Source organism: Sceloporus occidentalis, unplaced genomic scaffold (assembly GCF_023333645.1).
Source record: "Sceloporus occidentalis isolate IW3139 unplaced genomic scaffold, rSceOcc1.0.p SCAF_5, whole genome shotgun sequence".
Classification (NCBI taxonomy): Eukaryota; Metazoa; Chordata; class Lepidosauria; order Squamata; family Phrynosomatidae; genus Sceloporus; species Sceloporus occidentalis.
In genome coordinates, this window is record NW_028316985.1 from 184170796 (window position 1) to 184183656 (window position 12861).

The 12861-nt window shown below is 40.0% G+C and overlaps 1 protein-coding gene across 1 annotated transcript in view; it reads right to left on the minus strand.

Annotated features, from left to right (window-relative positions):
* LOC149313272 (dynein axonemal assembly factor 9-like) overlaps positions 1 to 12861 on the minus strand; it is a 97530-nt gene that overhangs the window by 30172 nt on the left and 54497 nt on the right. The window contains exons 17-22 of the mRNA XM_089526393.1: positions 11891 to 12002; positions 10223 to 10293; positions 9310 to 9360; positions 7283 to 7370; positions 3336 to 3439; positions 332 to 478 (exon numbers count right to left, since the gene is read on the minus strand). Coding sequence (XP_089382519.1) covers positions 332 to 478; positions 3336 to 3439; positions 7283 to 7370; positions 9310 to 9360; positions 10223 to 10293; positions 11891 to 12002 — 573 coding nt within the window. The remainder of the gene's footprint in view (positions 1 to 331; positions 479 to 3335; positions 3440 to 7282; positions 7371 to 9309; positions 9361 to 10222; positions 10294 to 11890; positions 12003 to 12861) is intronic.

Here is a 12861-nt window from a genome sequence, read left to right on the forward strand (position 1 = left end):
GGTAGACAAAACACCTCCTGATCTTTTCAGCAGAAAGTTTTGTCCAGCAGTAAAAAACAGCCTCAGTTGCTTCCTCCCACATCCATCCTTCTCTCAGTACAAAGCTCAAGGATTTGTAATCGGATGTATAGATCATCTCCACTGAAAACCAAATGTATTTCTAACTCAGGTGAGGGAGAGTGGGCTGTGACGTTATTACTACAATATAGTCATTTTTACACACACTGTAAGGACTGAATCTCTAGCTCTAGGATTCTATTATTCTACTACATGCAAAAAACAAAGAGTATCTTTGCATTTCGTCAGAAGAAAGGTAATTTGTTAGCATCACCTCTGCATAAAAAGCTTTATAAAGCTTTGACTTTGGGAAAAGTGCGATCAGCAGCGAGTTGCTTGGAGTATGGAACTGGACAGGCAAATGAGCAAGCAGGGAGCTTTTGTAATCTATAAGGAGAGCGGCTACAACACTGGTGGAATCCTAGAAAGAGAAAAGGAAGAAGAGCCTTTAAGATCAGCCAAAAATCTTGGTTGTAGTCTAGCGCTCAAACCATTACACCATGGGAACCTGCAAAACCAGTAGTGTATATACTAGGTTAAAAGTGTAGAGGATCTGGGACACTGCTCCTATCAGCTCTAGCCAGTGGTGAGGGATGGTGGGAGTTGTATTCCAGTAACATCTGGAAGACCGTAATTTGTCCACCCCTGGTTTTTACAAAAGAACATTCCATCTGAACCAGGCCGAACAATCTCTGGAGAGGAACATTTAGCCAACCGAAAACAATGGATCTTGAAAGACTCTTTACTGAAAGTTAAGATCTTTATCACATGACATTGTTATCGTGCTGTATTCCACTTTGACTGCTATGGCAACATCCTATGGAATCCTGGGATTTGCAATTTAGGGAGAGGCATTTAGAATTCTTGGCCAGAGAGCTCTTGGGCCTCATTAAACTGCAAAGCCCAGAACTCCACAAGATGCTGCCATGGGAATTAAAGTGGAATATAGCACTGTAACAGTGTAGAGTGATATGGATCTAAGTGAAATAGCTCTTAGCACTGCAGAACCCCTCCTGTCATTTGAATTTTGGCACACAGAAGTGAACTTTAAATATGGCCACTTCCACAATACCACACTTTTCCTTGATAGGTATCAACGGAAATAGTTAATGTAAGAAAATAGGCAGCATATAGAGAAAACAGCACCATATGCTTGTTTGCTTGGAAATTAAAATGCTTATCTTTTTCCTGTATATCTGCATTATTGCTGCATTACACACGTCTCCAACAATCCCCAACTCTCGCCTCATTTATGTTATTTTTAGATCCCGAGCCCCATGGCTTGCCAGGTCAGTGAAACAATACAAATGCTCTTTCAAGGTTTTTGCTTTCCACAGAATACCTGGCAGCACTTCAGAAGTGATAGCCAGGGCCCCATAAATAGCTAGAAATTTATAGAAGTTGGGTGTCTTGAAAGCAAACAATAAAAGGGAAGTCAAGGCCCAAACACAGCTCACAGTGTGATAAAGAGGGCAGTCAAGCCAGACAGGAACAAAAATGGGATGCTCAGATTCTTCGGCTTCAAGCTCTTTTCATATTTAAACTCAAGAGAGCCCCCTCTATTATGCATTGTTCTTCATATACAATACACCAAATATCTGTGTAGTGATATAATCAAGGATTCAAGCTGGAAGAATACAGTGTCTCTCCCCACCCAACCATAGTAGGAGCATAGCGAATGGCTGCCAATACAGGGACCACAACTCCTGCAGCAAGCTAGAACCAAATGAGAGGAATGGGAACAACTAGAGCCCCTAATATGCTTTTGGACTATAAACCCCCAAATCCTTCACCATGGCTGACTGGGGCTGATGGGGGTTGTAGGCCAAGAACATGCCACTTGCCTCCCTGTATTCTGTTAGAGATATTACATCTCCATGCTTTAAGCCAAGGTTAAGCATCTCACTGGCAGCTATATTATGTGTGACAAAGATGAATGGAGGGGATTTTAAAAATATCCTTTTAGGTTCATCAATAGAGTCTCGTAGTAGATCAAACTCAGCAGCTTAGTTCATGACACAGCACCAGCAGGACTCTGGCTTGGTAAAGAATTAAAGAATCAATTAACTCTTTATATAGAACTTTTACAAAAACAGGCAGTGGCAGCAATGGAACAACAAAAGGTTGTGACAGTCACCTAAACTCACCAATAAGGAGTAACATTATTGTCAAAGTATGTACGTCACACATGCCTGTTTGTATCTTGTTCCAGTGTTCTGGCTGTTATCAGTGGACCATATCAAAATGTTTTGAACCATGGCTCAGAATATTTTTTGTACATGTTTAACTTAACTTGAAATCACTGAGAACGTTCAACATTTTCTATATCTACTGTATATACTCGACTATAAGTCAACCTCATGTATAAGTCGAGGGCAAGTTTTGAGGCCAAAATTATGGATTTTGACATGAGCAGTGGATAGGTCAAGTATAAAACTTGGAGGTCGTGGGAGAGAGACTGTTAAACAAATAGTGATCAATCAATCAATCAATCACCCAGGACTCTATCTGCTTGGCTCAGGACAGAAAGAAACTGCATGGGGAAATCTGAAAGAGCTGCTATCACAATACCATACTGACCCATAAATAAGTCGCCCTGGGATTTGGCGGTCAGTTTTTGGGCATAATTTTTTAGACTTATAGACGAGTATATATGGTAACTGTTTTCTTCAGTACTGCTATTTAGGCTTTATGGTCACTGTCTGAATTCTCCCCTTCATGAGCAAAGGTTCCCATGAAAATGAGCCTTGAACCCAGGGTTCCCCAGTTTGGTACAGAACAGCAGCTCTGGTTTTCAGTTCTCTATCAGGGAGATAAAGTGGGCTGCCAATAACAGTGAATAGGCACATTACACTTTTAGGCTCTCCCCTCCCCCCAAAAAAATATCCTATTGACATTGCTTACAGAGAACAATGCTGCCACGTGGTTTTATAGCTAACATGTGGCTTAGTAAGTAATAGTATTTGTTGTTGTTGTTGTTGTTGTTGTTGTTGTTGTTGTAGTTTGAGCATCAGGCTATGACATTGGAGACCAGGGTTTGATTTTCCACTTGGCCATAGAAACCCACTGGTTGGCCTTGGGCAAATCTCAGCCCCATAAAACCCTATGATAAGTTTGCCTTAAGGTCACCGTGGGTTGGAAAATATTTGAAGGCACACAAGAACAACAACAACAGGTTATTTTTTTTAATTATGCATTTACTTCAATGGTTCTATGAATCCTATGGCTCAGGCATCAAATTCTGAGCACATCAAAGAGGGGAAGAGATTAGCACTTACTCCATCGTAGAACCTGATGGATGTCATGTGGGTCTTGGAGATGGTGATGCTTCCGTAGTGGGGATGGCAGAACAGAAGGCCATCAGAAAAGAAATAGAGCTTGCCTGCAAATGAAAGGAAAATGAGGAATGAGATGCTCATTTTAAGATTCCTGTACAGAAGTAACCAAGTATATCCTTTGCTGTACTACTGTGCAACAGGAGTCGCGTGTGACATTAGGTGACAAAATCATAGAGTTGAACGAAAACTCAAGAGCCAGCTAGTCCAACCCCTGCTATGCAGGAATATACAATTAAAGAACTCTTGGGAGAAGACCATCCAAACTCTGTTTTAAAACCTCCAAAGGAAAGGCCCACCACACTCTGAGGTAGTCCATTCCACTGCTGAACAGCTCTTACAGTAATGACGTTCATCCTAATATTCACCTACAATCTTTTTTCTTAGCATTTGAGTCCATCAGTTCATGTTCCAGTTTTCAGATCAGAAGAAAATAAGTTGGCTCTGCCTTCTACAGGGCATCCCTCCTGGTTTTTAAAGATGGCTATTATGTATAGCCAGCTCCCTGTGGTGATCACTGATTACCTTTATAATAAGAATAAGAAGCTGAAATGTGATTTTAAAAAAAGTTTGTTTATTCACATCTGTTCTTCTGTTCATGGATGAAGAATGTATTGGAAGTGCATACAAGAGCAGAAACACGAAGGGCATGTTTAAAAAGTCTATCTTTAAACTTCAAAAGGACTTGTAATGATCCGGGAATTGGACCCTGCAGTGCAATGGCACTTGGGGCATTTTTCTTCATTTTAATTTTCAGCCAGAAGAGTGATGAAGACTGTGAAGTAGAACTCAACTACCATCTCCTTTAAAAATGAGCAACACAGACTTGTGTGGCTTCCTCTGTTTAAGGCAGCCAAGGTTTCTGAGAGGCAGAGGCCAATTTTTGGTTAAAAGCTGTCCACGCTACACAATCTAACACTACTCTTCTGCTTGAAAAAAAAAGCTCTCAGCTACAAAATGGTTTGTTTAAAAAGGCAGCTCATCAGATATTGGGCCAATGCATCCTTGGGCTCAGTACTGCTATGGGCAATGTGCCACTATTGGGACAATTTTCTTTTACATTAATTCACTGAGTCTCAAAAAATGATGAATCAGACATTCTATCAATTATTTGATGTGTAGTTATGGAAATCCAACTACAAATTCACCCCCACCCCCCCTGAGCTATATGAAACTTTCGCATTGGAAAGTGTAACCATACATACAAAATATGTGTGGGGGGTTGTTTGTTTTTACAGTCAGCTTTCCATAGTCATGGATTCTGCATCCATGGATTCAACCATCCACAATTTGTTTTTGTTTTTAAATTCCCAAAAAAGCAAACCTTGATTTTTATGTAAGGGACACCATTACATAAAAATCCATTTTATTATGCCATTGTATTTATTGGGACTTACCGTAAGCATGCACAGATTTTGCTATTCACAGGGGTTCATGGAACCAAACCCCAGCGGATACCAAGGGCACACTGTACTTTGTGATGACCTTTCAATTCTTTCAAGAAAATGTCCAAATCACACAAAAATCCATCCTTATCCTTAAATCAGGGGAGGGCAACTTCCAGTGGTGAAGGGCCCATATCTGTCTTGCATTATCTTGGAGGGGTGCCTCCATATTTCTTTAGTGGTAGAGTTCAAAGATATATCTGTGTTAGTATGTAGGTCTCTCTATATCCATATTTCCTGTGCCTCAACAACTCCTTTCCACAGCTGTCCTGAAAGATCCAGTTGTTCTATTTTGTGGCCACAGCCAGCCCATTTTTCTGCATTAGAAACTAAGAAGTGTCCAAAGAAATCCACAGAAGAGGAGGCACATATAAAGATACTCGAGATGTGGAGTCGAAGGCTTTCATGGCCAGCACTCATTGTTTTTTGTGGGTTTTTCGGGCTGTGTGGCCATGTTCTAGAAGAGTTTCTTCCTGACATTTCACCAGCAGCTGTGGCTGGCATCTTCATGCTGGCGAAATGTCAGGACAAAACTCTTCTAGAACATGGCCACATAGCCTGAAGAATATCCTTTCAAGTACTGTCTCAGAATTTATTTTGAAGAAGCAGTCTTTTGGGACACACCTACCCACCACCTTCATTTTTGTTTCAAGGGCTGACTTTTACATCAAATATGAGAAGCTAAGGCTTATAACCCATATTTAGTGTCAATATATTTGAAATTCCTGCCAGTTTGTGGAAAAAGGGTTATATCTTTTTTGATATGAAATAATCAAATGATTAAAAAAATACAAGACAAAAAGTAATTGGAAAAGAACCGTTTTCATTTATTTCATTCTCTACTGAGCAAAATGAGGGATTGTGTTATAAAGGACTGTTGACAATTCCTGTAGGAGCTGCAAGAGCTGAAATTGCCAGAATTTGGGGAAATGCCCAAGGATTTCCATTTCACAAGTATCTTAACAGAATATGGTTAGTTGCACTCGCAGGAAAATTAGCCTTGTATAATGAGAGGATCCATAAAGGAGGACAACTTTGGTACCAATTCTTAATATATTTCCAAGTATTCGATGATGAAAATCTTCATCTAATCAACCTGATTTTTGGCATAGCAGGTAATATGTTATATGCAGCAACTAATAATAGACATTATATACAAAATAAATAGGTAGGCAGGTAAATACAGATAGATTATTTATAGGTGGTAACAAATGTAAATGACTGTACATGATATATTGTTACAGGCTGAGTCTCCCTTATCAAAAATGCTTGGGACCAGAAGTGTTTTATTACTGTATGTGAATATTTGTATACAGATAATGAGATATCTTGGAGATGTGATCCAATACCTGACAGACTCAAGCTAAACACGAAAGTCATTAGTAGCCTGAAGGTAATTTTATATACAATAGATTAAATAATTTTGTGCATGAAACAAAGATTGTGTACTTTGAACCATCAGAAAACAAAATTGTCACTAACTCAGCCATCCATGCCAGCAATTTCAGATTTTTGAATATTTTGGTTTTGGAATTCCAGATAAGGAATACTCAAGCAGTATAAATATTTTTAATTTTGCAGGTTATGGATTAATTTATCATTGTGGATTTTAAAAAAAAGATGCTTGAAAAAAACTTTGTGGGGAAAACGAGTTCAAAATTGAGAACTCTGATGGAGTGTACAAAGGCTCTGTCAAGAGTACATCAGACAACACCCCAGAGGAGGCACATTCAACTCAGCAAGCCACTGCAGCATGCCTGACAGACTCAAGGGTCTGAGGGAGTTTTCATTGACCCCTTGAGGAAACATCACCACAGGTAGCAATGCCAGATAGTAAGCTGGAACCAGAAGGCAGTTTAGTCTTCATGGGAGAGAGGCAACAGTACATTAGATCTTTCACTGTGCCACCAGACAAACTGGTTCTGAAATCTCAGAAGACTGCTGTCCAGCAAAGAAAAGGCATACTAATGTATCGCACACACCCAAAGTATGTACATACATACATACAAACATACAGGGGGTGCTTGGTATCTCTGGGGTTTGGTTTCAGGATCGTCTCACCCACGGATAGCAAAATCCATGGATGCTCAAGTCCCATTATATATAATGCCCTAGTAAAATGATGTCCCTTATATAAAATGGCAAAATCAAGGTTGCTTGGGTGGGGGGAGGAAATGAGTATTTTCAAGCCATGGATGGTTGAATCTGTGGATGCAGAATCCATGGATATGGAGGTCCTATTATACAAGGTACTTTAACATGCTTCAAGCTAGTCTGGGAGTTCTTCAAAACCTGGACATTACATTATTCAGTGAGATTTGTAAACAGAAAATCACAATGAGAAAAAATTAAAATCAATGACAGCATGTATGAGTATAACTGCACCTCCCATAATAGTTTGGAACATGCAAGCATTAGACATGCACCATTAGACAAGTTACTCACCTTCCTCTGGTCGACAGAGGGAGTTGCTAGAAGCAATATAGGCACCATCACCTCCCATCAGGAAAACACCCAGGAAAGATTCTTCTTGCTAAACCAGAAATGTTTTGTAAGGTCAATGAACAGCAATGGAGTTTCTGGAGAATTATTTTTAAAGACACTCTTCCTATGTGCTGGGTTAGTTCACAACAGCCCAAAAAACCTAAGAAACTTCCTTACACCAGCTCAGATAATTTCTCTCTCTAGTTGAGTACTGGATACAGACATTTTCAGAATCTCTTCAAGGCAGGTTGTTGTTATTGTTGTGTGCCTTCAAGTTGTTCCCAACTAATGGCGACCCTATCACTTGGTTTGTCATTGCCGTTCTCTGAGGCTGAAAGAATGTGACTTGCCCCAAGTCACTCAGTGGGTTTCATGGCCAAGAAGGGATTCATACTCTATCTCCAGAGTCATGGTCCAATAGTCCCTTGCATACTCAATTAAAAAGATCCCATGGCAGGGAATAGAAAGGACTAGCACTCTCAGAATGCAAAGCATGCACTTTGCCCCTTCTAAACCATTTAACTTATGTCTCCTCTGGCTTAAATCTTATAGTAGTGGTTCTAAAACTAAGAAACCGCCAGTGAGAGAGTATGGATCATCTGGAGAAATGAGCATACAGCCTTAGAGAAGAATAACATCCTGAAGCTAATGGTATTTTCCTTTCCTATCAGTCAGGACATGGAGAGGACAGAATGTCTCTTGAGCCTCACAGGATTTATGGTGGTGACTGTACCAAGTCAGCTGCATCGTCCCAAGGTTATTGGAGAACAAAAGGGCTTTGTTTTCAAGTTGTTATCTGGTGCATTGTATTTGCACAAGATGAGAATCATACAGCCTCCCAGATGCCAACTCCCAGCATTCCTCACCACTGGCTATGATGCTGAGACTGGCAATCCAGCAATATCTAGTGGGCTGCATGATTCTGACCACTACTGGTCTGATGGAAGTGATGCATTATGAAAGTGATGCAATTTTTACTCAAATCGCGGATCCTTGCATTGAGCAGCAGGCCGTCTTAACTGCAAGGACCACTGCACAGAACAGCTTTAAGAAGAAGCAATCTGGGATGGGTTGCAGGCAGAGAAGGGAGAATAAGCTTTGAGGAACATGGCTTCCAAAATATTGATAGAACACAGCCCTACATGCATGTGCTAATCTAAGTTGTTCATTATTACTTTGACAATTGCCAAGGAATGCTTTGTCTGATATAATCAAGTTTGGGAAGAAAGCTGCCAGCCATTTTGTAATCAGTTAAGTGGGCAATTAGAATATTAGAACACGTTTAGAAAAAATGAAAACAGGAATGACATTTACTGAAATTACATGCAGAGAAAGATGTTTACTTTTATTTCTTTTTATTATATTCTGCCTTTTTGTAAGTTGCTGAGAGTCTCAGCCTGGGAAAAAGGCTGGATATAAATAGAGAGATGGGAGAGGGACATTTACATGCAGAATTGCCTGTAAACTGAACTTAAACACATGACATATTGAAGCATCAGTAACTATAGACTGTGAATTTGTTAATGGATTTCCACTGTAAACTGAACCTGCTTTATAACACCACTCCACCAAACGCTGCTTTAGAGGCAATTTTCTACTAACATTCTGATATATGGATGTGGAACACATTATATTTCACACCATCCATCCCACTCCTGGTGGCTTCTGTATGTGACGTGATGGGAGCTGTAGACCAACATATATGAAGGGCACCAGGTTGAGAGAACCTGGTTTGCCCCAAGAGAACAGCTTTGAAGTCTCTGGAAACTTTTGCCCTTCTTGGTATGCATGAAAATGATATCCTTCTCTAAAACTGCAGAATCTGTAAAATGTTTTAGAAGAGAAAAGGACGTAATGGCCAGACTTCTGACAGCATCACTGGCAAGATCTCACTGTGTTAACACTGTCTGGTCTTATACTGTTAGACAAAGAAACAAAGCACTAGTATCATGTCAAGCTTAATTAATAAGTTGAGCCTCAATACAAACCTTGAGGATCTGCTGGGCCTTCTCTGATAGTTTCACTTCATTATCTTCAACCTATAACCAAAACCAACAATTGCTTTAGTTTAGTTTCTTTTGTTTTAGAAATAAAAGTCTTTATGCAGTTATGATGGCTCTATGGAACTGTGTTCATTCATTGTCCAGAGGTGCATGGCTCCCTTTTGCTCCTCACATTTTGAAAATAGCAATCATCAATGTTGCCCCAATTGCTGCAAAAAGTGTAAAATGGCTCTTTGTTACAGAATCATTTGATGGCTCATTCCAGTGTAGAGGCTGAGCTATGAAACACCAAGTCCCTAGCAAATATTGGGGGAGGCATTAAAGACTGAAGCATAAAATGATAACATTGGCACCAACAAGATAAACATTACAAAGCACTCTTCACTCTGCACTGAAGAAATAAATAACAAATGCTAATATATTAAGGGATCTGGGATTAGTGCAGCAACACACTGAAATGGTAAAAACAGTTCCACCCCACCCAAAGTAGCACATGGATGATGTCTACTGGCAAGTGAACAATCTGTCTTTTGAAAAAGCTGTTTGATAATATTAGATCCATTAGATTCTATCTAATTTCATTTGGTAGAAACAGGAAACACAATGCAAAATGCAAGTTTCTTTACTTGCCTATTTCTCAACTTCATGCCCATTATATGAGTTCCTACTGGCTTATTTCTCATACATATTAGTAGAACAAATATGCAACAGAAGTTGATCTGGCTCTTCCCGATGTTTGTTTTATTGATTTCTTTTCTTTTGTTCCAGCTGCACTTAGCATTAACTCAGGCAGGACTTTTTTCCTTGATCTTTGCAGGTTCACAAGAACAGTTTGGCAATGGACTTCGAGCATTCGTTTATTTTAAAAAAGAAAAGAGGTGCAAGGTGCTGTACTTACCAGCCAGGAAATTGATCTTGGGATTGCTGCGGTGAGAATGATGTAGCTGGTTTCTGTGTTGATGCTGCCATCTGCAGTAAAGTCAAGCAAATCAGACACAAGATAGTTCCAGACCTCTTGGATTCTGCTTTTAAGAATGCATGCAACTTTACTGTGTTTTAAATTACTCTGTAAGATGAGGCCCTCTAAATTTAATTTTTCCTTTCTGAAATCTCGGAGAACCAACCCTGGATTAGATACATATAAGGAAGAAGCATAATTGTCTTTCCAATTATATATATCTGGCAGTCTTTTAAGGAGGTTTACAGAATCTTCTCTTTGTTTCTCCCACAAGCAGACTCCCCAAGATTTTCTATGGGGCATAAAATGAGCTCTGTGCTTATAGTGGATTAGGAAGAGTTCCTGTATTTTATTGACTTCATTGTATATGAAATTGTAGTTTTTTATCTTATAATGTTGTTTCTATTGTTGTAATCCTGCCTCGATCCACAGGGAGAGGCAGGAAATAGAAATAAAAAGTACTATTGTTGTTGTTGTTGTTATTATTATTATTAAATACAAGCACAGAAATCACTATTTGGATCCACCCAGCTCTTTCTCAAGGGAAAAGGTTGGGGTGGTAGTGGTAGAAACATACGCCTTCTTCTATCCAAAGCTTAGGACAAACAGCCTAAGTGCCATCATGGGGCTGTTTCACTTCCTCACACACGTCATTTCCTCACACAAGCAACATAATGGTGAGTTAGCAGTTCACAGATTTCAGGTTCAGCAAACTCTTTAATAGTCAGGTTTTGGAGAGGTTACAAAACCTCAGTTATCAAAGAGGTTGCCAGGGTTAAGAGCCTGGATCTGTTGGCTCACGTGAAGCAGCATTGAAGCAGAGGACGCCTAAAATGTTCCCCTTCTGGAGAAATTAAAGAAATCTAAAGAAATGTTTCTTTTGAAAAGCTTGTGAAAGCAAACCAATAAATTGATCTTGTAGTACCTTTGAGACTAACTGAAAGAAAAAAAATGGTAGCATAAGCTTTTGTAGACTTGAGCCTACTTCCTCAGATGCTTCTGAAGAAGTAGGCAAATAAAAGCTCATGCTACCAACTTCTTTCCTTCAGCTAGTGCTACAAGCTCCCTTTGCATACTGATTTTCCAGACTAACACAGCTATGTCTTTGAATTCTAATAAATTAATGTCTCTCCTAATAAGTGGAAAGTGAAATCTTCTATCTGGAATGGAAGCACCTGCTAGTATGTGCCAGGAAATAATTAGTTTCATTTACTTGTTTCATCAGTCTGGAACGGAGCCATTTGCTAGCATGTGAAATCATTCCATCAGTTCACATGCAATATTAAAGCATGGTTGGCCACTGCATAGAAGAGCCCTGAACTCAGTTCCAGCTTCACACTCTCCTAGGCTCAGATTAGGCAAACCACAGTTAGAATTCATATCCAAACAAGCAGGCTGTACTTTCCAATTGCTTTCCCAACTGTGGGTAATAGCAAACTAAAAGAAATCAAGTATGCAAGAGGAAGGAAGAGTGTAGAAGCCTCTGGTTTGTTCATGGAACTCCAAACCTTGGTTTGACATGACCCAGATAATTCATTTAACATGTAATTCACAGAGTATTTTTCATCAAGTGTCTTCTTGTGCTGGAGATCTGAACCAGCAAAGTACCTTTTTCCTTCACAAGGATCTGTGACACCAGGAAGGATTCTGAGAAGACAACCGATCCCAGGCAGCCCCTTCCACCCAGTAAATCTGGAATGTCATATATAGTCATGGAAACCTGTAGCAAAGTGAGGGATGGGGGAGACAAAAATAAGCTTTCCCATTTTTAACACTCAGTATTTCCCAGTTCAAGAAAACAGCTTTTCTAGAGCCCCAGCTGAGAACCTTGAAGAGAAATATTTCCTCTAAAGCAGGGGCGGATAAAAGCATCCTCACAGTCCCCAAGGTCATAACATCTTTGTCCCCAAATGCTTCTAAATGCTTTCTGGTTGCTTCCTAAGAAGGGGGCCTAAAATGATGCAGCAGGGTGAAATAGTGAAAATGCCCCTCAAACCCCTCAGAAGACATTTGGGGGCAAAAAAAATGATATTTTTGGTGTGTGTGTGTGTGTGTGAGATGTGAGGTGGTTTGGGGTGTGCAACCCCTTAATGTTTCTCAGAAGGGCCAATGTGGCCTCCTAACTTCCCACAGATGCCTGACTGTGCTCTGAAGTACGATGTGGGCCTTTGCTTTAGTGTGGAGGTGGCAAGTGAACTTCTGGTCACTTCTGTTTTTAAAAGGAAGTGAAAACCTGCATTTTTACAGGGGGTGAGGTATACAATGGTTCTGGGGAGGAAAGGAGCTTCTGGAGAATCCTCCTCCCTCACGTAGGGAGTTGAGATCCAGAACACAAGTTTCCCACAATGATTATCTAAGCAGTACTGGTTCTTCTGCAACTGAATTTGTAACAACATGTATATCCACACTGCAGAAATAAGCAGTTTTGCACCACTTTAACTGTCCTGACTCAATGCTACTGAATTCTGAGATTTATATTTTTGTGACATATTCTCTGCCTGAGAGCCGCCCCAAATTACACATCCTAGAATTCCATAGCATTTAGCCATGGAAGTTAAAGTGGTGTCAGACTGCTTTAT